This window comes from Tamandua tetradactyla, chromosome 3 (genome assembly GCF_023851605.1).
Source record: "Tamandua tetradactyla isolate mTamTet1 chromosome 3, mTamTet1.pri, whole genome shotgun sequence".
Taxonomy (NCBI): domain Eukaryota; kingdom Metazoa; phylum Chordata; class Mammalia; order Pilosa; family Myrmecophagidae; genus Tamandua; species Tamandua tetradactyla.
This window is the reverse complement of record NC_135329.1, coordinates 171,172,997-171,200,973: the sequence shown is the minus strand read 5'-3', so window position 1 is coordinate 171,200,973 and position 27,977 is coordinate 171,172,997. Positions and strand designations below refer to the sequence as shown.

General features: G+C 38.2%; 1 protein-coding gene across 7 annotated transcripts in view; it reads left to right on the top strand.

Annotated features, from left to right (window-relative positions):
• The window catches only part of ANKRD44 (ankyrin repeat domain 44), a 347,994-nt gene that overhangs the window by 307,780 nt on the left and 12,237 nt on the right, over positions 1-27,977 (top strand). For all 7 annotated transcript variants that reach the window (XM_077154544.1, XM_077154546.1, XM_077154543.1 and 4 more), the window contains 6 exons: positions 5,972-6,043; positions 16,138-16,339; positions 20,595-20,682; positions 22,325-22,442; positions 23,692-23,908; positions 26,806-26,893. In XM_077154544.1, the coding sequence (XP_077010659.1) occupies positions 5,972-6,043; positions 16,138-16,339; positions 20,595-20,682; positions 22,325-22,442; positions 23,692-23,908; positions 26,806-26,893 (785 nt within the window). The remainder of the gene's footprint in view (positions 1-5,971; positions 6,044-16,137; positions 16,340-20,594; positions 20,683-22,324; positions 22,443-23,691; positions 23,909-26,805; positions 26,894-27,977) is intronic.

Below are 27,977 nucleotides of genomic sequence, written 5' to 3'. Positions count from 1 at the left end.
ATTTGGATGATAAGATTACTGTTTTGGTTAACTTAGAGGCCAGTTGGCTTGCATTTGAGTTCATACTTATTTTTTATTTTGTTATAAAAAATTCACTCTGTGGAGGAAGAGGCTTAAACTTTTATTACCTGTGTTGCTTTTAAATCGAGACACTGGGATGTTCTTTGAGTGAGTCCTCCAGTCCTGTGGAAACTCCCTCCAGATCCAGGAAATGTCCTGGAATTGTTATAATCTCAAATACAATCATCTTCTCAGAGCAAAAAATGATAGAACTCCCTGCTCCACCCTCCCACCCCCAAGTGAACCTGAGAGTTCAGGTTTTACAAATAAGACAACTGAAAGTTCTGCTTGCTCTTATGCTGTCTTCTTTCCCTCCATTCCCTCTTCAGGTACCTATTTCCACTTGTCAGGGGGAGTTGGAAGTGGCTTTAATCTCAAGGCTTCTTGTCTCTTAAAAAGAGTCTTGGTAAACACATGGTAGTAGGAGGACGGTGGTAGAAAGAAGTGAGATCAAGCTGTGCTAGACTCTACATAGAAGCTTCAGAAATGATTAATCAACTTAGAAAAAGAAGTAGTTCTGGGATTTTGGAGATGACAAGGAATAAATTAGGTAATCTATGGAAAGGTTTTATTAAAGCAGCCACTTTAGTAGCTTATTTGGACAGAGGACCAAGTTGATCCTTGGAATAAATTCAGATTTTAATGTGCCAATGTAAGTTTTATGTTGACTTATTGGATGTGTATATTTGGATTTATGAGTGTAGTTCAGCATGAAAACTAATGTGACTAGTAAATGAATTGTGTAAGTGTTGATGATGTGGACATATTAACTAGAAGCATTCTTAAAAGAGAAAAATTATAACTACATTGTTTTATATTATGTGTATAAATGAATTCTGTTCTTTGGTTTATAACTACTAGATCTAGGTGCAGAACTTACTGCTTTTTATCATGCTACTACTTTGGCGTGTATTCTTAGCTTTAATAGTGTTTCAAAAAAGCCATTCCATTTCCGATTTTTTTCAAGATAGGTTGAGGTTGATCTCTATAGAGCAATGTTATTTTCCAGTTGATATTACAAGACCACAAGCTGAATTATGATTTCATATAATAAGGCATGGTGTGCGCTCTCTGACTTTCTCTGGCCCACAGCTGCCTCCTCCGAGGTATATATGCACAATAGAGTATCTGTGCAGTGAACCAGTGCTGAGTATCAGCCTCGTCCTTCTCCCATTTAAGCATATCACCCTATCTGATGTGTTTAGGACCAAATCTAAATTTGAAAAAAAGGTTATTTATAAATATAAACACCAATTTTGAATGTCTCATGAATTGCTTTCTTCTGCACTTTTTCATATGGTCTTGTAAACCAACAAAGAAGAATCACTAAACGAAGGGTCATACTTGGAGGAGCTGTATTCCAATTAATGTCTCCAAGTGATTGCTGTGTCACTAAGATGAGCATTTATCCTCCTTAGGAAATGAAGAGGAAAATTTTAAAGATTCAAGGAAGTTGTTGAAGTTAGAGATGTAATAGACCCACATACTTCAGGAAAAAAAAAATGTATCTCCTTGTCCCTGCTACTATTTGTGAAATATGAAAAAGTTTCAGCTGATCAGTCGATTGGAAGATATTGTCATATAGGATAAAGAGCATGGGTTTTAGGTCCCTGATTTGTCATTTACTGGCTGTGTGAACCTGAGCAGGTCACTTAATGGACAACTTGAAATTCAGATGATTCATGTGATGTCCTCAGTAGAGTCTCTGCATGCCTCTTACCTGCCTAAAGCACTTCACTGGCTCTGAATAATTATGGTGACCATACATCCTGATTTGAGGTACTGGTTTACAGCTGTTGTCAATAGCTCCCCCTTTCACTCTCCAAAATGTCTTCATGATGATATAATTATCCTATACCTCATCTCTCTTCTGCCTACACTTCCTGACACGTTGCTCCTCATTCTTTCCTCCCCCCTACATGCCCCTCAATTCTTACTGAGCTTACAGTTTTTTAAGTTTTTTTTTACTCACAGTTCTCACATGTGCTTCCTTCTTCCTTCTCTTCTCTCATTGCCTGGCTGACTCCTACTGTCCGGGTCTCAGGCTAGACTTGACTTTATAGATGAGTCTTCTCTGACCCCAAGCTTCTGTCAGGTAGCCCCTCTGTGTATTCCCATAGCGTCTCACACTTTTCCAGCCTGGCTCTTGTCACATTGTTTGAATTACCTGTTAACTTCTGTGGGTTCCTCACGAGACTACATACACGTTCCATCAGGTCCACTGCCTGGCTTTTGGTTGAATCCTTATACCTAACCCAGTGTCCTGCCCTAACCCAATAGACACCCAACAAATATTTGGTGAATGACAGAAGTGAAATATCACATGCTATTAGAATTATCAAAGTATGGTTGAGAAAAAAAAAATCTTATTCCATAATAAATCTTCAGGATTAATGCCTAATTGGTGGCCATAGAAATATTGCTTTCATATCCTTGTTCAGCATGTTTGTGATAGAGCTGGAAAAGATTCTATGTTCCTTTAATTAAAAGTTCATTCTAGGACAGGATTGGGGGTTGGTACACATTGTCAATTGCAGGAAATCTTGCAGGTGATAATGTTGGAAAACAAAGCAAAGAAAACAGCTGTTTTCTAGACTTACCAAGCTGTTTAGGCTACTTTTGTCGACTGTATAAGAGAGATTGGTTTTAAAGTTATTTGCTTTGAAGTTAAAATTAAATTTACTCTCATTATTCTAACAAATGTTACAATGTTTAAATTCAAAATTCTGTTCTCATACTAATAAAAAACAAACATAAAATGTCTCATGCTCCCAATATAATTATTTGTATTAAATTATTTGCAAGTTTGAAATTGTGAGCTTCTAAACAGTAAATTTTACACAATTGTTTGGTCTAGGATTCCAAAGAATCCTATTATTATGGTATTTCATTCCACATACCTTGCTAGAAATGAATTCTGGACCTATTTGGGGTGAATCATTCTATAAAGGGAAAAGAAAGGTTGATACCTTTTTTTCCAACATAGAAATAGTGTGTTTTTTTATTACAAAAATAATACAAATTCACTGCTAACAATCACTAAAAGTAAAGAAGAAAAAATCCTATAATCCCATTTTTAAATTACCATATTTAACGTTTTAGGGTATATCTTCCTAGGCTTTTTTGTGCGTATATTGTCACGGTAATATAGAATTTTTCTTAATGAAAATGGTATTGTTCTACACATATGGCTTTAAAATGTATTTTTCCACTTTGACAAGATTTGGGGCTTTCAGGCAGAACAATGGATAAAGTGGATTTTTAGGAAGTTTGGCTTTCCAGGTTTGTATAATTTCCCTTCACCACTCCCATTAAGAAAACTTGTGTAAAGTCTATTACTCTTTGAATCATTCCAGGCTGATTTGCAGGAAACATAAATTATGCTACTATTTTAAGCAAAAAAAAAATTTTTTTTTGATTTCAAAAAAATAGGTATTTACAAGATTGTTTGAAGGTCTAGAAGAGTGGAGTGTAGGCTGGTCCTTCAGAAATCAACCTGATCTGTAGAACTGGAGAGCCAAGAGATCTGCTACTTCCCTGTGATAGGAAGACAGGGAGCCAGAAGCAGCCCCCACCATACTGATTCCAGAAACACACCACCCTAGAGGATGTACTACTGTTGACCCCAGAGCCACATAGTGGGTGCTTGAGCCATGCCACCAAAAAATGAATGTCCCACATCCCTGTCTTGCCCCTCTCACTCTCACCAAACTAGTGATCTGGGCCCCAGAAGCTTAAAAAAAAAGAAAAAGAAAAAAGAAAAAAATTCTCCAGAACTGTGCTCATCATAAAAAATTGCAGAGATGTCTTCTGCCTCACTTGTGTTTTCAAAATTTCACACGAGCAAACCTAATTGGCAGACCCTGAATCACACCTGAACCCTAACTCAGGGGAGTCTAGGAAATGTAGTTTATAGCTGTTCAGCCAGTGTAGTATCGGACAGCTGAGCCCACCAGACCAGGAGGTTGGAATGGATGTTGAATGCCACATATTCACCACATATCAAAGCTGTTAGTGTTGGTTATGTGTTTCTTTTGAATGTATCACTATGGTCAGATAAAGAGGGATAAACTATCTGAAGGAGTAATATGTAGCCTGAAGTTTATTTAACATATCCCTATTGCTAGTCATTTACTTTTTTCTATTTCTTCATAGAAACAATGTTTTAATGAACACTCTTATCAGAGTCACTAATAGCATCCATGTTGCTAAACCCAGGGGTCAATTCTCGGGCCTCATTTTACTTGACCTATTAGGATATTCTATATGGCTACTTACTCTGTCCTTGAAACTCTTTATTCACTTGGTTTCCAGAAACCCACCTCTTCTGGCTTTCGTTCTAGCTCACCTGCCATTTATTTCCTTTATTTGTTCCTCCTCATCTCTACAACTCTTAATGTTGGGTGTTCCAGGACTGAGTCCTGGGCCCCCTTATCTTTTCTGTCTACATCCAGCAGCTATCTGTAAACATCTTCTTTTGTATGCTTTATAAACTTCTCAAACTTTACATTTCCAAAACTTAACTTCCCCTCTTTCCCACATCTATGTTCCCACTCTGCCTTCTCCATCTTAGTCCATGGCAACTCCATCCTTCCATTTGCTTAGAACAAGAGCAATCTGGGAGTCATCCTTGACTTCTCTCTCTCACATTCATGTTCAATCCATCTCAAACCGTGTTTCTACCTCCAAATATATCCTGAATCCAAGTGCATCTCCCTATCCCCTTAGCCCTCCCACCTGCACCCCCACCCCCACTGATACACGCCACTGTTATATCTCTCTTAGATTATTACCCTAACTCCTAAATGGTCTCCTTGCTTCCATGCTAGCCCTCCCTAGAATCTAAAAGTTAGATCATATTACATCATATCCCATTAGATTCCCTAGAATCTAAAAGTTAGATCATATCCCATCTCACTCTGGATAAAAGTCAAAATCCTTACAACTACCCCCCATAAGTCTCCTTATCACACACACACAAACCACTGCCATCTCTCTGATTTCCTTTCCTGTCATCATCCTCCTTGCTCATTCAGCTCCAGCCATACTGACCACCTTGATGTTCCTCAAGCATATCTAGCCCAAAGGGTCTTTGTAATTGCTGCTCCCTCTGCTTGGAATGTTCATCCTCAGATAGCCAAAAAGCTCCCTCACCTGACTCAAGACTTCATTGGGCCACCACCCACTCAGTGAGGGCTAATTGCAGTTGCCTAATTATTTACTGAGGATTAATTCCCAGGATCAAAATTATGCACATATTTCCCAGGAAGATTTTAATAATTTGTTCTCCCACCAGTAGCCTATGAGGATGTTACACCTTCGTCAGCCATGGTCACTATGGACTTTCTTTTCCTTGAACCCACTATGTTTATCCTCACTTGATATATTTGCACTGATTAATTCCTCTTCCCATAATATTCTCCTACCACACCTTTACCTGGTTGGATTCTTCTTGTTAATCAGGTCTCTACCTGATATTTTCTTGTTTGCATGTATTTGTTTGTCTCTGGAATGTAAGCTCCATAAGATCAGGAACCTTGCATGTCTTTTTCAACACTGTCTCCAATAAATTTGTGCTTGATAATGGAGTAAAGACTGGGTATGATCATTTTTTCATTATTACCAATCTGCTAGGTGAAAAATGGATTTAACATGAATATTTTTCTGTATTGCAAAGGCTGAGAATCTTTTCAGTTATGGAAGTTTTTTTGAATAGCAAATGTTGAGACAGTCCAGAAGTTTATTTGATTAGCATATTTGTTTTAGATATGCTTTAGTAGATTTCTTATATTGTTCATAAATTTCTGAAGCCTCTGTTCTCATTTATTTATATCACTGTTAGTATCCAGAAAGTAAGATGCTTTTTGCAAATTTGGACTTCTGTATCATTGTTTCCTTTTTGTCTCCACAGCTTTTGGAAAGAACCAACAGTGGTTTCGAAGAACCAGATTCCGGTGCTACCAAGAGTCCACTCCATTTAGCTGTAAGTGTCATGCCATGGGCAGCTTCACTTGTTAGGGAAAAAAATCTAAGCATTCTTAAAAGTAGGCTTTCTTAAAATGTAAACACAGCAATGCAGTAAAAAGAAATAATGTGAGCAGTATGTGGTTAAAGATGCAGGCTGCAGAGAGCAAAAAATGCCTCGTGTTCCAATCCCACCTTTGTCCACTGGTGACTTTGGGCACGTTACCTACTCTTTCTGAACCTGTTTCCCCATCTGTAAAATTAGGGCAAATGAAAAGACAAAGAGAGATAATGTAGATAAAGCCCCTAGCATAAATTACTGTTAAAATTTAATAGTTTTTTTAATTATCTAGTAGTCAAATCAATAAACTGAGGAAATTCCAAGAAAAATTTCAGTTAAGCAATTTGCTTGTTGATAACAATACACAGGACAGTTTGGAGTCAAAGCAACAGATAAGGGAATAGCATGTTAAAAAAATCTATCAGGCTTTTTAAGCATAAACTTGCAGGAGCCTGATGAGCAAATGCATAACTGCAACTACGCTCTGCCTGGACTTGAAATTGGGCTCTCAGTGGAGGCTTTAGGCTCTGATTCTTGTAATGAGCGAGACCTGGGAGGGAAGGGAAGATTTATTGCCAGCAAAGCATCCTCTCCATATCCACTGATTGAAGAGAAATGTAACAGCTCAGAATCATGATCCCCAAACTCCTCATGGGGGTGACTGAGCTGGGACGCCCACCCGACACTCTGCCCCAAACAGTGTCCTGCCAACAGCTGGTGATCAGCAGCTGCTCCCTAGGAGCCTTGCTGACCGGCAGCCACTCCCAGCTGCACCAGCCCAAGGTGCTGCTGAATTGTGAGGGCCCAGTCCGCGGAAACACACATGGTGTGTGGGTGCTTCTCTGCTGGACGAAACCATAAGTGAGAGCCTGGGAAGAATGGGAAGGGCTGTGGCTGTATGTTTAACTAGTCATTATGACATTTTACTTAATACCATATACATAAGCTCTTCTTCAATGTCTTTCTGATAAAAAATTGGGTGGAGAATTTAAGGGAGAAGAGAGAAGTGTTTTATTAATACGTATACAGGGGCCTTCAGGGCAGGTGAGAGGAGACAAGAACTGGGAGTATCCTGAACTGATCACACTTCACAGAACTCTTCCTTCACTGCCTGTCTCCCCACATACCCACCAACATATCTGCTGGCACCCCATTCACACGCCCTCTGACACATCCACCAACACACCCATAAGGCACATCTACTGAACAACCCACTGATGTAGGCACACCAGAAACACTTGAGTCCATTAAAATCAGGCTAAAATGTACATCAATCTTTGTTCCTGGAGATGGATTTAGAGTAGAAAGAGTGGATGGATAGTGGGATATTTACTTGTTTAAAACTTCATACTAGTTAGTTCTTAATACAAGTTGCACTAAACGTTGCTCCCAGGAATCCTTGCCTAATCATCTGCTATGCCTGGGGTAGTTATCCCAAAGCTGAGTTGTCACAAATATAGCACTAACTGCCCCTTGAGAGGCCTATTTGGAGGATTATCTCAGACAGAATTCTCCTACTCTTAGAAAGTGAGAATGATTACATTGTTATGCCTACTGCTAATCTGAGAAGAGATCTTCTTGACTTCCAAAAATTCTATCATCTCCCATTCATTTTTTTCAAAACTTACTATTGAGTGCTTACTGTGTGCCAGGCACTCTGTTAAGGTCCATGGGTTTCTCACATATAAAGAAAGGGTGGTGTGATGTCACTGGATTGGGTTTGGTAGTTCTACAGCTGGCAGGGACATCGAAAGCACACACAAGAGAGAAAATTCCAGCTGCCACTCTACTCTTTAGCAACTCACCTGGACATGAGTTTCTCACCTGTAGATTAAGGAGAGTGAGTTAGTTAAGAATACCAAAGTCCCTGTGTAATTCGTTCATATATTCAATTGTTCATGATAAGCTAGCCAAGTACCTCCTGTGTTCCAGTTTCCCTCCATAATGCAGGGATAAGCAGTGCCTCTATCATAGAGCCATTGTGAGGATAACAGGAGTTAATGCATGTGAAATGCTTTGTGTCTAACAAATAAGAACAGTTGACCATCATCATCATCACCACCATCACTTACATTAATATCATTCCTCCATTTGGCATACATGGACTGCATATAGGCCGAGCACTTTTCCAGGAACTGAAGATGTTACAGTAGATAAAACCCAGCCTGTGGCCTCCAGGAGATTCCAGTCTGAGAGATGAGTAAGAGAGCAAGTGAATATATAACATGTCAGATGGTGATTAAGTGCTGCAAGTGCTAAAGAGAAAATGAAACAGGGTCAGTGAGATAGAGAATACTGAGGTGGCAGGCAGGGTGCTATTTTACATAGCGTTGAGTCTCATATTTGAACAGAGACCTTAAGAGCTACCCATATAACAGGAGCATTTTCTGGGTAGAAGTCCCTTGGGTAAGAGCATGCTTGGCATGTTCAGAGAATAGCAAGAAAGCCACTGTGGCTAGAGCAGAACAGTGAGGGGAGAGCTGGGGCACGAGGTCTGACAGGCTAAGGCAGGGAGGGCAGGAGGCAGGGCCCCAGAGAACACAAGGCCTCAGAGGCCACTGGCTTTTACTCTGAGTGGAACAGGAAACCATTTGGAAGGTTTTGAGGAGAGGAGTGACATAAGTTGACTTTGGCTTAAAAGAATCATTTTGTTTCTGTGTTGAGTTGGAATTGTAAGGAAGCAAAAGCAGAAGCAAGGCCAGATGTGAAGATGATGATGCCTTTGGCCAGGTGGAAGCAGCGGTTAGTCTAAGCATTTTATTCTTTCCTTCTAAATGGTAACATTAAAAAAAAAAAGTATTATTTGCTTCACAAACCCCACAGGTATGCCCATGGCCAACACTAGGGACCTCTGTACCAATTAGCCTGATTAAATCCAAGGCACAGAATTTCTTAGGTGGAAGCATTCTAGCAATGAAATAGAACCAGATGCCCCCAAACCATTTCTGCCACAGGAAACCCAACCTGCCTTGGGTTACTATTTCCTGGATGAATGATTCAAGTCTCCAGGGTTATCGGCCCAGTGAATTTCATAAGCATTTCATCCACTTGAAAAAATTAAATTAAGAAACAAGGCTATGCAAATGAAAGGCTCCAGCTGTCAAGATTTCCAGATGCATCAATTGTTTGGATGGATTCTGTTGAGATCCCAAATTCTTTATCCCCTTTGCCTTAGTTCCTATCTAAAACAGTTCAAAGAGATTAATCGTGTTTAAGAATATTTAAATTACCTAATGAGACTTGTAAAAGAGTTTATTAAAACAATTTTGAAATGTTTGATTGATATCCCCAGTGAAGATTTGGACTGGGTTGTCTGCTAAAAACCAAAATATTACATGCATATTGGTTTTTTTGGCATGATTCTTCCCTTCCTTAGTTTTTTCATAAATTATTTGTGGAATTCCCTCCTAAAGGACCTGATTTAGAGTGGGACTCAAAGAGAAACAGGACAGTTTTCATCATATACTGCTGGCATGAATAAGATCTCTTTGCCTGTCTACTTGTGTCTCTTTCAGACCATTTTAATGCTTTGCTGTAGAAACTACAAGAACCATCGAACTGCCTAAAGACAGCATCATGCATTTAACTATAAAATGGAATTCCATATTGTGCAGTAGTTTGTTTCTAGGGTTAAGCTCTAAAATGTGGAGGTGAAAGAAAGTACTTACACAAAGTTACCTTCATAATTCCCTTTAAATTACCCTTGATGTTTAGTATATATGGTTTTATGTCTTTAACCCTGTACAAATGCTTAGGCATACTAAAATTTCAGCGTCAAGAGCTGGACTAAAGGAAGAAACAAGGGGCAATTCTATAGCTAAATCTGGGCTTTCAACCATTCTGCTTCTAAGAGGAGTTTCAAATACTTGGTGTATTTAGAATTTTAAAGCTTTCCTAATTACCACCAGGGATTACTCCATTTTATTTTAGTATTAAGCCTCTTTAACATATGCTGATAGATTTCTTTTTTGTTGTGAGGATTAAAGGAGAAAGTGCAGGGATTAAGTTACAGGGTGTTGTTAGCTCTAGAAATATACCTTCTAGTTTTGTGGCTCTGTTTAAATCATTTTGCCTCTGTTTTGAGCCTTCTATAGAAGGGGTTTAGGCTTCCAATCCAATATTTGTTATTCAACTTTCTGTACCATTTCTTATTAAGACAAACGTATTTTGTTTGAACGTCAATTAAATGGAATTGCTGGGGGAAATTGTAAGACTGTTTTCTACTACCAATACTTATAAATGCTAAAAATAGCAATCATTATATTTCAATCAAATAACTGTTGAGTATCTACTATGTGCCAGGCATGATTATAGGATACAACAATGTATAACATGTACATAGACCTTACATTCACAGAAAAGAAACAAATCAACAAATACGGAACGCATATCAGGTGGTAATGAGTTCTATAAAGACAGACAAAGCAGGATAAGCGGGGTAGACAGTGACATGGAGAGTGTATGGCTATTTTATGTAGTCTGGTTTGGGAAGCCTCCATTTATTTATTCATTTATTTGTTTATTTATTTGGAAACTCCCTTTTTTTTATTTTAAACTTTTTATTTTGAAATAATTTCAACGTTACAGAAAGGCTTCAGAAACAGTAAAAGAAACTCCCATATACTCTTCATCCAGATTGACAATTGCTAACATCTTGCCATAATTGCTTTATCATTCTCTCTCCTTCCCGCCCTCCCTCTCTCTCCTCTCCTCTCTCACTTTATCTATATGGATAGATAAATAGATAAACACATAAATACATATATAATTTTTTCTGTATCATTTAACACTGAGTCACAAACATGATACACCTTTAAGCCTAAATACTTCAGTATGTATTTCATAAATACTAGGTCACCCTCACATAGTATAAATTGCAAAATCAGGAAATTAACATCGATGTAATGTTATTATCCAATCTACAGATCTTAAATTTCCCCCAATGTCCAGTATAGCAAAAAAAAAAAAACAAAAAAAAAAAAACCCAGTCCAGGATTTAATCCAAGATCATGTATTACATTTGGTTGTTGTGTTTCTTTAGTCTCCTTTAGTAAGGCACAGTCCCTTGGTCTTTCATGACCGTGACATTTTTATAAAGGACAAGCCAGGATATTTGTAGAATACCCCTCCATTTGGATTTTTTTTTTCATCACATAGTTGTATATTCATCATGATCATTTCTTAGAACATTTGCATCAATTCAGAAAAAGAAATAAAAAGAAAACAGAAAAAAAATTCATACATACCATACCCCTTACCCCTCCCTTTCATTTATCACTCACATTTCAATCTACTAAATTTATTTTAACATTTGTTCCCCCTATTATTTATTTATTTTTAATCCATATGTTTTACGCATCTGTCCATAAGATAGATAAAAGAAGCATCAGATAGTGACTAAATGTACAAATTTAAAAAATGTTTTTGCATGAGGAAGAACAAAGGAATGTCATTACTGCAGGGTGTTGAAAGTAGATGGTGATTAATATTTCAAAATTTTAACTTATGTGTGAGAGTAAAGCAAAAAATGTTTATTTGGTACAAAATTTATATTTTGACTAGTGCATTCCTAATTAATATAACTTATGTAGACAGCTTAATTGAACATCATAAGTACATGGAACCTTGAGTAGGGCAAAAGATTTTGTTGGTTTGTCCAGAATGATGCCCCGATAAATCTGAGAGTGATTTGAACAGTGAATAAAAAAGTATTTGCAAAGTCCCCTTGGGGGAATAGTGAGAAAGGAGAAAATTCAACTTCCCCAATTTGAATTCTTGATATTCTCACAAGCAGTGCTGTGGTAGTGAGATTCAGTTGTCAACTTGGCCAGGTGAAGGCACCTAGTTCTGTTGCTGTGGACATGAGCCAATGGTACATGAACCTCCTCTATTGCTGATTATATCTGCAGTCGGCTAGGAGGCATGCCTGCTGCAATGAATGATGTTTGATTTAATTGGCTGGTGCTTAAATGAGAGAGCTCAACATAGCACAGCCCAAGCAGCTCAGCATGCCTCATCTCAGCACTCGCAGCTCAGCCCAGGCCTTTGGAGATGCAGAAAGGAATCACCCTGGGGAAAGTTGTTGGAACCCAGAGGCCTGGAGAGAAGGCCAACAGAGACCATCCTGTGCCTTCCCACGTAAGAAAGAACCTCAGTAGTGGAAAATTAGTTGCCTTTTCTCTGAAGAACTAACAAAATAAATCCCCTTTAATTAAAAGCCAGTATGTCTCTGGTGTGTTGCATTCCAGCAGCTAGCAAACTAGAACAAGTGGGGACAATCAAAGCAATAGGCTGAGCCCCCAATCTTGGGGTTTGTTCATATGAAACTTAATGCTCCTTTTATCTACCTTATCAACAGATGAGTAAAACATATGGCATAAATATAAATAATAGGGGGAACAAATGTTAAAATAAATTTAGATTGAAATGCTAGTGATCAATGAAAGGGAGGGGTAAGGGGTATGGTATGTATGAATTTTTTTCTGTTGTCTTTTTATTTCTTTTTCTGAATTGATGCAAATGTTCTAAGAAATGATCATGATGATGAATATGCAACTATATGATGATATTGTGAATTATTGATTATATATAGAACAGAATGATCATAAGTTAAGATGTTTGTGCTTGTTGGTATATATATTTTTTAATTTAAAAATTAAAAAAAAAGAAGCATCAGACACAAGGTTTTCACAATCACACAGACACATTGTGAAAGTCGTATCATTATACAATCATGTTCAAGAAACATGGCTACTGGAACACAGCTCTACATTTTCAGGCAGTTCCCTCCAGCCTCTCTGTTATGCCTTAACTAAAAAGGCGATATCTATTTAATATGTAAGAATAACCTCCAGGATAACCTCTCAGCCATTGACACTTCACTTTGTCTCATTTCTCTATTCCCCTTTTAGTCAAGAGGGTATTCTCGATCCCTTGGTGCTGAGTCCCAGCTCATTCTAGGATTTCTGTCCCATGTTGCCAGGAAGGTCCACACCCCTGGGAGTCATGTCCCATGTAGAGAGGGGGAGGGCAGTGAGTTTGCTTGTTGTGTTGGCTGAGAGAGAGAGGCCACATCTGAGCAACAAAAGAGGTTCTCTTGGGGGTGACTCTTGGGCCTTATTTTAAGTAGGCTTCATCTATCCTTTGCAGGGTTAAGTTTCATATGAACAAACCCCAAGATTGGGGGTTCAGCCTATTGCTTTGGTTGTCCCCCACTGCTTGTGAGAATATCAAGAATTCTCCACTTGGGGAAGTTGAATTTTCCCCCTTTCTCACCATTTCCCCAAGGGGACTTTGCAAATACTTTTTTACTCACTTTTTTACTGTTCAAATCACTCTGGGATTTATTGGGGCATCACTCTGGACAAACCTACAAAATTTCATGCCCCACTCAAGGTTCCATGTACTTATGGTGTTCAATTAAGCTGTCCACATAAGTTATATTAGGAAATGCACTAGTCAAAATATAAATTTTGTACCAAATAAATATTTTTTGCTTTAGTCTCACACATAAGTTTTAAAATATTAATTACCATCTATTTTCAATACCCTGCAGTAATGACATTCCTTTGTTCTTCATCATGCAAAACATTTTTAAATGTGTACATTTAGTCACTATCATTTTATACCCTCTAGACATTCCTAGATTATACCATAAAGCACTTATTAGCCATTATTTGAGACTGGGAAGGCTGCAGATGGAGAGCGTTTTGAGAAAGAAATTAAAACTTTGGCTTAAGCCATGTTAGGCTTGAGATGCATATTAGACACTTAAGTGGAAATATCAACAGGCAGTTGAATATACAAGTCTAGACTTAAAAGGAGAAGAAGGGTGTATTAGTTAGGGTTCTCTAGAGAAAGAGAATCAACAGGAAATATTCGTAAATATAAAATTTGTCAAAGTGTCTCACATAACCATGGGAACGTAGAGTCCAAAATCCGTAGGACAGACTGTGAAGGGGACGATTCCAATAGTATGTCTAGATGAACTCCACAGGAGAGGCTTGCCAGCCAAAGCAGGAAGAGAGCCTATCTCTTCTGAATCCTCCTTAAAAGGCTTCCAGTGATTAGATTAAGCATCACTCATTAAAGAAGATGCTCCCCTTGGCTGATTACAAATGATATCAGCTGTGGATGTAGCCGACATGATCATGATTTAATTCTATGAAATGTCCTCATAGCAAAAGGCCAGCACTTGCCCAACCAAACAGGTATCACCACCTGGCCAAGTTGACACATGAACCTGACCATGACAAGGGGACTAGGATACAAATCAGCATATAAATTATTATACTGTATATTATATATTAGATATATCTATCTAATGTATATGTAACACAGTAACCATAATCATTCACAAAAATAATGTACTGAAAACACTTGTAAAACAATGCCTATCAGTACTTCTAATTCCTTTGTAATCTTGATTTTGTTATTGTCATTGTTATTATATACTCAGGGGATAAAAATCAGACCACTGAAAAAAAAGAAAGCCCATTGCTCATTATCTTACCTTCCGGTTCTAGCAATAACAACCATAAACTGTTTCTTTTTATACCCTTCTAAATTTTTCTACTAAAAAAGAAGATATATGAAAAAAACTAAAAAAAAATGATGTTTGTGTATATGGATATCTCTATTACATAATGAGGTCATGCTGTATATATTGTCTGCAACTTTATTTTTTCATGTAACACCAGCCTGTACTCTCACCAACAGTGTATAAGAATACTTATTTCACAATATCTTGACCAATACTGGGTGTGAACAGAGGTTTTAGTCATTGCTAATCTAGCAGTTGAAAATGGTACTTAAAAATTTACGTATTTTAATTTTCGTATGTTTCGTATGTTTGCTTTTATATTTTGTTTTCTGTAAGCTACCTTTTCATGGTCTTTGCACATTTTCCTAGTTTTTAAAATGGTTTGTAAGAACATATGATATATTAGGAAAATCAGTCCATTGCCTGTATTAAACACCTTGTGGGCTTCAAAAACATCAATTTCCTGAAACTTTTTGTCTGTTTTTTCAAATAAATTGTGTCTTGGGCAATAGCTACAGGTAGAAAAATTAAAAATGCAAGTGATGTGAGTGAACTTTGGCTTTTGAAGACACAGGGACAGATACCTCTTGTTTTCTTTTCTATCTCCTTTACCTTTCCAGTACATCCCCCTACCCCTATATCCTTACCCCTTTTCTCTCTTACCTTCAATATCCTTTAACTTTGTCTGTGTCTATACATTTTTTCAGATTTTTAGTTTTGTTTTTCAGTAGTATGAAGTCTCTTAACTTTGGCATAGCATAGGACTTTATAACAGATCTGAACTCAGTGCTGGTACACGGAATCTAGTTCGATAATTGTTTCAATGTTTTCAATATAGTCAGTGGAAGAAACAAAAAAGCAAGGAGTAATTATCAACTCTGTGCAAGATTATGCAAGGCCTGTGCAATTTTATCTCTTTTCATCTTCACAGCAACCCTGAGAGGCAACTTTTATTGTTCTCATTTTACCTTTGGGGAAACAAACTCAAACTGAAATTATGAAACTCACCCAAGGTCTCCTGGTTAGAAATTAGCAAAGTGTTGGACTGTAATTGAAACATATATGCCTCTGTTGAGTCCCAAATCCACAGTATTTCCAGTAATTTATTCCTCCAGGCTTGTTAAAGAAGTCTCCTTAAAAAAATTCTAAATATTTCAGTGTGTTTAGGACTGGACTACTAGATGTACAGCAATTAGTCTGGGGTGTATTAATAGATATAAATATAAGAACACATCAATACATTTAGTGCCTTTGGAGTAAATGATTTGACATACAAGAAAAAGCATGAAGAAATTCATCTGTAACTGCAAAGTTTGCATACTGTAATCTTTCAGTCTAACTCTGGTCTGTGTTGTATTTCAGTAGTTATTGCAAAGGACTACAAAGTCTCCTTCTGATTTGCTCTTTGGAGGGATCTCTAATCTGGGATCTTGGAGACTTAGACACCCATGTGGAGTACTGGGCGATTTAAGGTTAGCAAGTACTGGAGTTGCTGGTTTCTTCTTTGCAGGCCTATAACGGGCACCATCAAGCCCTGGAAGTCCTCCTGCAGTCACTGGTGGACCTGGACATCAGGGATGAGAAAGGCCGCACAGCTCTGGATCTGGCTGCCTTTAAGGGACACACAGAATGTGTGGAAGCACTTATCAACCAGGGCGCGTCCATCTTTGTGAAAGACAATGTAACCAAAAGAACCCCGCTTCATGCCTCAGGTAGGTCTGATTATGGGTCTGAATTAGCTTTGGCCATGACTCTAGTTAGCCTGACTTTGTGGCTCATTCATAAGTTTGAGTAAAAGGATGGCCGCATCATCTTCCATCCCAATTTTTTAAATCTCAACGGTCTCTCAATATCAGATTGATAACTCTCTTCCAAAATGCTTTTGGCCTGCTCTCCACTTGGAGGTGGTTGGGGTTGTGGTCAGATGGGCTCTGGCTTTCACATAGTCACCTAACTCAAAAGAGAGCCAGAACCTTTGGGCAAAGACTACCACAAAACTTTCTGAACCAAGGACAGTGTATAGGGCAATTTTCAGAATAAGTTATATAGAACATAACACATCAAAATTATGCAACATTTTAGTGCATAAAACAAATGATATTTCAAGTACATTTCATAAAAGGAGGCATTAGATATCAATCTAATCAACATATCATTCTGCCAGCCTAAATGGTATTTCTCAGCTCTTACTCTAATTCTTACTGTACCAGGTATAAAATAAAGACTCATAAAAAGTATGTGTATAAACCGAATAGTAAGTCATTTGCCTTTTCTGGAATTGTTCTCCAATGCATGTAAAATGTGTCGAGGCACTTCTCTATATATACATGGATATAAAGGTAACATGGAAGAGTCTGTAGCTCAGCTTAGACATAAATACTTTTGGGCTCAGGAAATCCAATGGCATCTGCCTTGGATCAGGGCAAGATATATCATCTTATAAGGACACATAACTGTCTCACACACAGTGAAATGATGGGTGTGTTGAGGAAGCAAAGAAGTAAAGATATTTTTTCAAAATAATTTTCGTTACTTGAGGAACATTTTATTGAAATGTTAGACCTTTTAGAAGTATTTCCATCTACATCCTGGATTTTGAAGCCTCTGAAGAATAAATAATATAGAGGTTGAAAAACTTGGCTGTTGCCTGATTGCCAGGAAATGATTGTTGCTGAAAAAATCTTAGCCACGGGGGCAGCAGTGGCAGGTGTGATTGAACTGTGAATTCTTATTTCCCATTTTTAGTCTTTCCATTTTTGCACCCTAGGTCTTCTTGGTATAATTATAAAGCTCAAATTTATTTCTCCTTTCTTAAGATTAATTGCCTAATATTATGGCAAGCCTTCTACTCAACTCAGTTATAGAGTAATTCTTGACAGTCACAAAGGGCCTATTTTGACTGTGGAAAATCACCCTTGTCAACAGGTAAACAATGAAGAACAGTCCTTGTCATTCATTTGCCACCGTGATGTACATTATGGTCCAGTTGAGCCCCCTGGTGGTTAAGAAGACTCACTCAGTTTGGATTTCATTCATTAAAAAGACACAGGCTGTTTATGTGTGATTCTGGGTCTCCACAAAATGTCTGCTCAACAGAAGCTTCAGCCTGTGCTTTAAGGATCTGCTTACCCCAAATCTCTTTCTGGTCCTTTGAGAGGGCAGTTTTTTTGTTTGTTTGTTTCAAATCCTGGGAGTACTGTGAGGAGCTGGAGCCAGGGTGGGTATTAGAGATTTGGGCACACACAGTTGTAGTGACAGATGTGGTTTTTGAGCAGCATGAGAAATGGCTGTCACTCAGAGCCAGGGAGAGCCTGAGCTAGTGTGAGACAAAGCTGGGCTTGCCAGGGCTCGGCGGAAGATGTTAGCATCTTCTTGCTGGAAGGCGACTGAGGAAAAAAATGTAGTGTATAGGAAGCTAAGGAGAATTTTAGTTTGGCTACATTTGTACAATAAGGAGGACTTGTATTTACCTGAGGACTATTAATTAAACACAAAAAGCTACTGTACGAAAAAAAAGCTACTACGGAAGTTGGTTTGCGCTCCCACATATTGGACAGTTGATATAAACTTTCTGGTTAGCCAAAAATCAAACATCCTTGGAACTGTTCTGATTATGAGTATTTAAGTATATCAAATTGCTACAGAAAGAGGAACCAGTCAAAATATGCTGTTTCTTTATCTTCATCATACCATCAGCTGTAGTATTTAGCTGTTAGCTCTCTGCCAATCACCTCCTTTTAGGCATGCATTTAAATCCTTGTATATGTTGTCAGTGGTAATAGATTTCAACTAATTTTTAAAAATAAAACCCAAAACAACAGCAAGATTACATTACCTGTACTCCAATGCACAAAATATTCTCCTTAGACACACAAATGTGACATTTCTGAGAAAGTGCTGAATGCAATGTGGGTGTTATTCCCGTTCTTAATCTGAGTGGTGCCTATGAATGTGCGCTACTTCTAACACATATTGACCCTGAAAAATGTGTCTTTGTTAAACTAGCATTCTTTCATGATTGACATGTAATAAAAAGGACAGTAAAACTCAGCTCTTAAAAGGGCCTTTATCAACTTAACAGGGCTGCATCTTTTCCCCTCTCTTTCCACATCCACAGTGAGGTAAATGCAATGCATTTTGTGGTTTTCTCACTGGTAAGAGAGAAGAGAAAGTCATGTCTGGAATTTTAAAGATATATGTTCTCGTCTTCCTCCCTGTGTGGAAGGCCATGTCGATTGTAAGGCTTAGGGGCCCTTTCCACAAGCTGGAGAAAAGTACCCCTTTTATCAGGGGGTTGTCATCCTGGGGTTTCCTTAAAAGAAGCAGTTTGCTTGGTGCACATGCGGGGTGGGGGTGGGTGTGGGGTGAAGCCAGGACAAGGTCACAAGCTGCCCAAAGGCTCATCCCTTTATTTCTATGTGAGCTGGTCAAGGCCCACACAGCCTGGAGACAGCCTTTCCTGCCCACTGAAGGGCCCCACTTGGTCAGCTAGGTGAGGAGAGGGAGGGGAAGGCTGGATGGCCATGAGGAAGGGGCTCTGAAGGTGGCTGAGTAAGAGCTGGGCAGGGGAGGGGACAGGCGGGAGGGGGGGAGGTGGCAGGAGCACTGCCCTCAGGGTGTTGGCAGGTGAAGCACCACAACAGAGGTGTCCTCAGTCTCAGGGGCCCATGTGGGTGTCTCCTGAGAGTGCCAGTAGGCCAGTGAGGGAGGGATAGCAGACAGTGCACTCCTTTCTGGCTTGAGATATTGCTTTACAGCCACCGCTAATCAATCAGATCTATTGCCCTAATGTCTTGGTTTGGTGTTAACTGACCCAGAGGAAGAGGCAGGACCTGTTTTTTTCTCCTCCCCTTCTTCCCCTCTCTTCTTTCTTCCTTCTTCCTCTTCCCCGCCTCTCCCATCCTTCTCCTCCCTCTCCTTTTTAAAAAGGGCTGAAAGCAGGAGAAACACAGGATGGTTAGATAGAATTTGAATTTGGTGACTCTCTTAGAGGATCAACAACGGTAAGTAAAAGTGGGGAGAGATTATCAGTCTCATAAAAGGAGATAAGAAAGTACATCAAGAACTAGCTTAACACAGAATTACCATATGACCTAGCAATCCCACCCTAGGTGTATACCCAAAAGAATTGAAAACAATTATTCAGAAAACGACTTGTATAGCAATGTTCATAGCAGCATTATCACAGTTGCCAAAAGATGGAAACAACCCAAGTGTCCGTTATCTGATGAATGGCTAAACAAAATGTGGCATATACATACACATACATACATGGCACATTATTCTGCCATAAAAGGGAATAAAGTTCTGATCCATGGTGATGTATGTACTCTGATACGTGACAACATGGATGAAACTTGAAAACATTTTGCTAAGTGAAATAAGCCAGACATAAAAGAACAAATATAGTTTGATTCCACCTAAATGGAATACCTAGACTAGATAAATTCATAGAGACAGAAAGTAGAGTAGAGGTTCCCAGGGCCTGGGGGAAGTAGGAGTGAGAGTTATTGCCTAACAGGCACAGTTTCTAGTTGGGTTGATGAAAAAGTTTTAGTAATGGATGGTAGTGATGGTAATACAACATTGTGAATGTAATTTATATCACTGAATTGCACACATGCAGATGGCCAAAATGGGAAAGTTTGTGTTTTTTTATATATGTCTTATAATAATAAAAATTAAAAAAAAAATAACCAGTTTCAGAAAAAAAAAAAAAAAACCTCAGGGAAGGAAACAGCTAAGAAAGATAAGGGCCAAAGTGCCCTGAAAGGAGGAAAGAGAAAGATAGATTAGAAAGATAAACATGCAAGCTTGTGGTGCCCAAAAGCTATCATGAACTGGAAACCTAGGAATATCTGTTGGCAACAATTGAAAACTACCAATTTAATTCCAAATAAATTTCACAACAGAGAGATATGTGTAGTGTTGGTCTGTTAAAAGCATGTCCGTTATTTTCTTTTTCAGTAATTAATGGTCACACGCTGTGTTTGCGACTATTACTAGAAATTGCAGACAACTCAGAAGTGGTTGATGTGAAAGATGCCAAAGGACAGTAAGTGTTCTCACACTTGGCTTTGGGTTGACATTTCAATAACAGGAGGTGATTGATTGATTTGTTAAATGTCTGGGAGGGCTGACTGCTGAATTCTAGGTTGGGGACAAAAATTTACAGGTAAGGGGCCTGGAATAATGAGGTGACTGTGCTAGATTGTATATCAAAGAAAAGCATGCCAGGTATATGTGTGTATAGCATGTATGTGTGTGAGTGTGTGTGTGTGTGTGTGTGTGTGTGTGCAGGTGTTTGCATGTATGCGCCCATGTGTGCACAGGCATATCTAGATAAAAAAGAACTGCCTCTTTTTGTTGGTAGCTAGTTATGGCCTGTTTTTGTTGTTGTTTGTTCCTTTTTTAAACTCTTATTTTGAAATACTTTCAAACATGCAGCACAGTTACAAAAATAATATAAACCCCATATAGAGAATTCCAACATTCCCCCACCCCCCAGATACCCGTATCCACCAACTTTAATATTTTGCCATAAAATTATAGCTAGCTATCATTCTATCACTATCTATCCATCTGCCAATTCATTTTCTGAACACTTGAGTATAGGTTGTATACATCACACTCCTTATACACGTTACTGCATGTACATTTCCTAAGAACAAGGATATTCACTTATGTAACCACCTTAAGTGGTTATCAAGTTCAAGAAATTTAACATTGATATAAAACTTACAGTCTGTATTCCATTTTTTCATATGTTCCAATAATGTCCTTTTGAGCCTTTTTTTCCTCCCTTGTTAGATCTTTTCTAGGATCATGTATCATCATGGCCTGTTTTTATAGTCTCTCCTTTGTTCCCTCATTCTTCCCATTTTTTACTGACCCCCTCTGAAGCTGCTACATTGTCTTTTTTTTTTCCTTCTTCTTCTCATGGGCAGGCACTGGGAATTGAACTGGGTCTCCAGCATGGCAGGTGAGAACTCTGCCACTGAGCCACCGTGGCCCACCCTACATTGCCATTTTTAAAAATTAATGATGCAATAGAAGAGACCTCAAAAGGTTATCTTCATAAACATCCTTCATATTTTTATCTATGCTTGAATCTGTTTTTTCCATCTGTTAGCCCATCCCCACTCTATATTCTCTTACAAATAGGAAATACAGAGTAGAAAAACACCAGCGACTCTCCCCGGGTGTATGAATTAACATTAGAATCTCTGCCCCCTGAATCCCAGCACTGTTCTGTCTTCTAGGCTTGCCAAACTCTTTTTTAAGGCAATTCCAAAGGGATCTTGAGCAGAATCCTGTCCGAAAGAGAAAACTAGGGCAGTAGGATGTTGCTGTGAGAGAAGCAAGAGGATCTCCCGCACACAAACACAAACATGCACATCTTACGCAGTTGATACTTAGGAAGTACTATGTGGTTCTGAAAATGATGGGATTTGCCTGGGTATTTTGAGAAAAAACCTGTCCCTGCCCCACCCCGATTGAACATTCCACTAACATCATCCCACATGGCCATTAGCGACCAGAGACAGATAAGAAATTGAGGACACTCAGAAAATACTAAGCAACTTGACATGGGCGAGAGAAGAAGAGAGAGACAGAGAGAGAGATGTCCTCCTACTGAAAGCGAGTAGTATTGTTTTTGTCTCCTTTTTAAAAGTCTAATTTATCTCCTTCCCTAGAACCCCACTGATGCTGGCAGTAGCATACGGGCACATTGATGCCGTCTCATTGTTACTTGAAAAGGAAGCAAATGTAGATGCTGTTGACATCATGGGATGCACAGCTTTACACAGAGGGGTATGTACATCTTCCTCAGCTTCAGTCAAGCAGTTTTGCAGTGAGCTTGTTTCCTCTTTTTTCTCCCCTGTGAATTTTTAGTGAAAAGATTGTTCCCTATGAAAACCACTTAACCTCAGTCAATCAAAAAGAAATTATAAAATCTTTTGAAAGGTAAAAATAATAGCAGTTACTTTTAGGTCCTCCTCTTGAGATTTCATTTTAGTTTATGATAAGAGATACATGAACAGCTTCTGTTAGTAGAAATTGGTTCTGCTTTCTGATTACAAATTCCGTGTGCATCATAGAAAATTTGCTAAATAGTTTTCTAAAAGCAAAGAGAAAAAAACCACAATGACCTGTTATCTTACCTCCTAAAGATAACCTTTTTTTTTTTTTTTTTTTGGTATATGCTTTCAATCTTTTTTTCTGTATGCAGATTTGTTTTAAAATTTTTTTGAAAAGAGAATATTGAAAACATTATTTTGGAACCCACTTTTTCCTCATATATTAGGGTCCTTTCTCCACGTTACTAAATGTTTTTCTGCACCATCATTTTTAAAGCTCCATTATGTGCATGTGCTGTAATTTATTTCAATGATTACCTAGTTTTGAATAGTCATGCTATTTCCAATTGTTCTTTATTAGAAATAATGCTGAATATGTATCTTTGTGGGCGAATTTTTGCACACCTCTATTGAACTTTTTTTTAAGCATTTCAAACAAACTAAATAAAACAGAAGCAGAAATCTTAACTTATTGTTTGGAATTGGTGCTGACCATCCTGATAAATGAAAAGAAGAGGAACTCTAAATGGTCACTGTAATAATCATAGCTCTCATTTGTTGGACATGTCCCTTGGGGCATGCAACAAGCTTGGAGCTTGGTGGAGTCGTTATAACTACTATTCCTATTTACAAGTGAATTAAGTGAGGTTCAGAGGATTGACTTGCCTGGTGCAAGTTTACGCAGGGAAACTGGAATTTAACCAACATCTTCTTGATTCTGTAGCCAATATTTTTCACTGCATCATGTGGTTATGTTTGGAGAGTCGAGAGACATTTCCAGAATGCTGGTGTTCACTGACTTTCCTGTTATGACTTATGCTGGGTTGTCCTGCTCTCTCCTCTGAAGTAGGGCACAGTCTGTTTTCCTTAAGGCCCAGGTGTCTGTCCACTTACCCACTTAGCCTCGCTGAGCCAACTGCTTTGCTTCCTGAAGCTGCTGCCCCTTTGAGGTGTGTTTTGTGTTTTTGATTGCTATGCATCAGATTATGACGGGACATGAGGAATGTGTGCAAATGCTGCTGGAAGAAGAAGTGTCAATTCTGTGTAAGGATTCCCGAGGGAGGACGCCCCTGCACTATGCGGCAGCTCGTGGCCATGCTACATGGCTGAGCGAGCTGCTCCAGATGGCACTTTCTGAAGAGGACTGTTCTTTCAAAGATAATCAAGGCTACACTCCACTGCACTGGGCTTGTTACAATGGTGAGTTGCTTTCATTTGGCTGATCCCACAAGGCTTCCCATGCCAATGCCACCGTGATCTCAGTGGAGGGGAGGGAAATAAGGCACAGCTTCCAGCCTTTCCACACCAATGACACCTTTTCATTTTCTGTTTTTTTCCTTTTTCATAATCCTCCGCCTCTCCATCGTTGTCATATTTTAAAAGATGCCTTTAACTGAGTGAAAATTCACTTTCCCTATTTTTGTTAATCAGTAACATATAGATCCTAATCAGAACTTTTGATTAATTTGAAAAAAAATCACTTTTAATCAGGACTTCTGATCTTCATGAAATTACCAGGGATCCTAAAATGAATTAAAGTAACACAGCTAAGCACAATGAAATATAATGTAAAAGCCTGTCATAATTGATTACTAGTAGATGGATGATTGTCTTTTCTGTTTTTTATCTCATATTCCCCATTCATTGTGTTGCGCCTGTTATTTGGGACTTTTTAAAAACTTTATTTCATTTAGTTAAATTAAAAAGAAATGCATGTTAGGTGTAACAACTCAAAAATACTGGTGTCAAAAGTAAAATCTCCATTTCCAAACCCAGTTTCTGATGTAATTTGGTGCATATTTTCCATACTTTTTCCTTTGAGAATATAAATGCAAATGTGTGTACATCTATTATTTTAACTTGTATACATACAAGTCAGTATGTATCAATATAGATTGATCTTTTAAATAATTGTATATAATTTCATTGTATATGTGTATATACATATTTGTGTGTGTGTAAGTGTATATATACACCAGAATTTATTCAATCAGATAAGTTTTTTCTATTACAAATAACACTGGAATATATTTATGTTGGTATTACAGTATTTTAAATTCTGTTCAGAGAAGTTCTCAGAAATGAATTAAGTAAAAGAACATGTACATTTTTAATTTTAATAAAATCTACCATATCACTTTGCAAAAAGGATATTGTAATTTCTTACTACGCCAAATGTATGTATAAAAGTTACTATTTCCTCACATCCTTGCCAGCTTAGAATATCAACTTTTTTATTTTTGACAGTTAAAAGGACAGAAAATACAAAAACCATTGTCTCATTGTTTTAATTTGCATTTCCCTGTCTAGTAGTGTATTTATTGGCTATTTGTGTTCCCTCTCCTGGAAATTATCTTTGTTCTTTTTTTTTTTTCTGTTGCATTATCTTTCCTCATACGTTTGTAGGATCACCTCAATGATATGGATCCTTTGCATGTTATGTATAGTGCAGTATTTCCTCTCAGTCTGCCATTTGTCTATGTTTCTTGTTTATTTTCTTTTTCCATTCAGAAAGTTGACCCTATATCGTTGACTCGGACAAAAAACTGTCAGAGAGTTTTCTCTTACGATAGCTAGGTTTCCAGTCTTGCTTAAGTGGGTCTCTCATCCTCAAGATTATATGAATATATTCCCACATATTTCTTATTTTTCTTATATAATTTTATTTTTACATCTTTAATTCTTACGTAAAATTTTTAAGTTTAAAAACTATAATTATTAGTTCTGAAACAGTGCTTTGTATGTATATATGTTCTAATTATGTTAACTTTAGATATCCTGCTGTGTTTTCATTACAAACCTCTGTTTTTTCACTGGTTCTGCCTCAGTAAAAGCCAAATTTTCTATTTGTTCAGCTCAGTTTCTCTCCCTCCCTGCTTTCAGAGGTTTGTGATTTTTCTTTACCTATTAATGGGTGAGGGCTCCCTACCCCCCATTTGGGTCAGGTGGTGATGTCTTTCTGACAGTTGAGAACCTACAGGAAGAAAAAGAGGCAGCAGGAGTGTTTATTATAATGGCGGGTGACAGACCTGCCACAGAGGGTCCTCTCCCCCAGTCTGGGGGGTAGAGTGGGAGTTTCTCTCTGTTCTTAAGCTTCTCCGGGTTTAAGCAGGGAAGGAGGGCCAATCCTCTGCTAAGCAAGTCACCTTTTCACTGCAGTCTTCCTTCATGTCCAAATGTCAAGCTTTTATCTTCCCAGAATCTCCTTCATTGGGCAATTTGATGCCTCAAATTGTCCAATTTACATCATTCTGAGGTAGATTATAAGGGGACTTTCACTAATTTAGCATGAGCTCAGCCGAGAAGAGGTTTCCAGAATGCCTTCCTGCCTTGCAATTGTACAGAGCTTCACAAACCACCTTTAGGTTCCTTATTAAGTAAAGCCTCCATCATCCTGTCACACAGGGTAGGTAGGTATTCCTAGTCCCATTTTACGTTCAGGAAACTGAGGCTCAGATATCCCAAGTATCACATAACTAGCTGAGACCTTGTTCATTTGGAAACCACCTATTTTATTGAAAATAATTCTTCAGATTCAACCATCCATTCATTTACAAAATACTTATTGGGGGCCTGCTATGTGCAAGGCACTGTTTTTGGTGCCATTTAAAACAATTTTACAGCATTTTATAGTCAAAGCCATTTTACACGCATTATCTCAGATAGTGTTTTCTATCAATCACATCTCCATTTCACTAGAGAGCATAATTATAAGTGAATCAATTCATGTAAATGAAAGGTAAATTTCCTACTGTAAATATGGGAAAACTGAAGCTTGCCTATGTTGGCATCTATCTATTAAGAGCCAAGAGTAATATAGAATCTATGCTACTTGCAAATGAGGTCTTTTCTCTGTTTCTTTCTTTCCACCAGACCAGATGGCCTCCACTGTATTATTTGTTCATCATGTCTCAGAATACCTGTGAGCCCAGTTAATAACATTTTGGTATTTTATGAATTTTGTCCCATGGAGAATGAACATTCAGCAATTCAGGAAAATTCATAAGCCAGAATTCAATACTTAAAAACAACAAAAAGATTTTGTTCATCAAAATTTCTTTCTTAGAAACTCTCTAAGTTCTTTTGATTTCTTGCAGGTAATGAAAACTGCCTAGAAGTGCTTTTGGAGCAAAAGTGTTTTCGCAAATTTGTTGGTAATCCCTTTACGCCACTGCACTGTGCAATGTGAGTAGAAATGCTGGACATCCATGGTGTGGCTTTGATTCTTTTAAATATTTGTAGAGGAACTGTCTTTTAGGGAAAGAGAAAGCTTTTATATTACAAATAAGACCAATATATTCCATTTTGCTGCTATAGATAAATAGGTCTAAAAGCAAAATCTGGTCCCTAAAGCTAAAGATTTTCCAGGAGCTTTTAGGGAAGAGTCACCTTGCCAGTGTAGTTCAAGCATCATCTTAGGGGAGCTGTGTGAAAGCCTATACTGGGAGGCACATCATACAAATGTAAAAAGCTCTTCTTTAAATGTTCCTCACATTTGTCTGCCAAATTCTAAAAATAAGTCAGAGTTAGAACAATATGCCATGGATGATGTAAACAACTTTGTACCAAGACTTTTCAATATTATAATTCTCCATTCTTCATACTTTTTGGTAAATGTCATTTTTCTCCACTTTCATAATGTGAGCCATTGTTCAGAATGTCCTGTTTTTTAGCATAATCTGGGTGACATCATTGCGTATAGTTTAGGAAGAAAGTATAGTGGCTTGAAGTCAGACTTCCATGGTCTGGTCACCTAGGGTCTTTGGACACCTAAAGGTCTATGGTCAACCTGGGTATCCATGGCTAGGCTGGGGTCCCATGTCACCTAGGTCTGAGGACCCCTGGATACCTGGAAGGCAGTGCTGGTCTCGGGGTCCATGGTCAGCCTGGGGGCCCGAAACCTGGGAATGATTTGTCTTTACACTGTTTCCAGGCTTCACATGAAGCTAGAGCATTTGATTAGACAGATATGGAGGCATAAGTGAATCAAAAAAAGAAAGTGTAAGTAATAAAAAGAAAAGGAGTGATTTCAAATCTGAAGGAACCATGCCTTTTCCACCTTGGTATTCCCAAAACACCTGACATAGTGTCGAGCATTTGCCTTTGAATAAATAGACTGCAGATGTTATGCATCAGATATTTTTTATTGCATTACATTGTTAAAAATACAGTGTGTCCATAAGTACATGGAACCTTGAGTAGGGCATTAGATTTTGTAGGTTTGTCCAGGTGATGCCTCGATAAATTCCAGAAAGATTTGAACAACAAA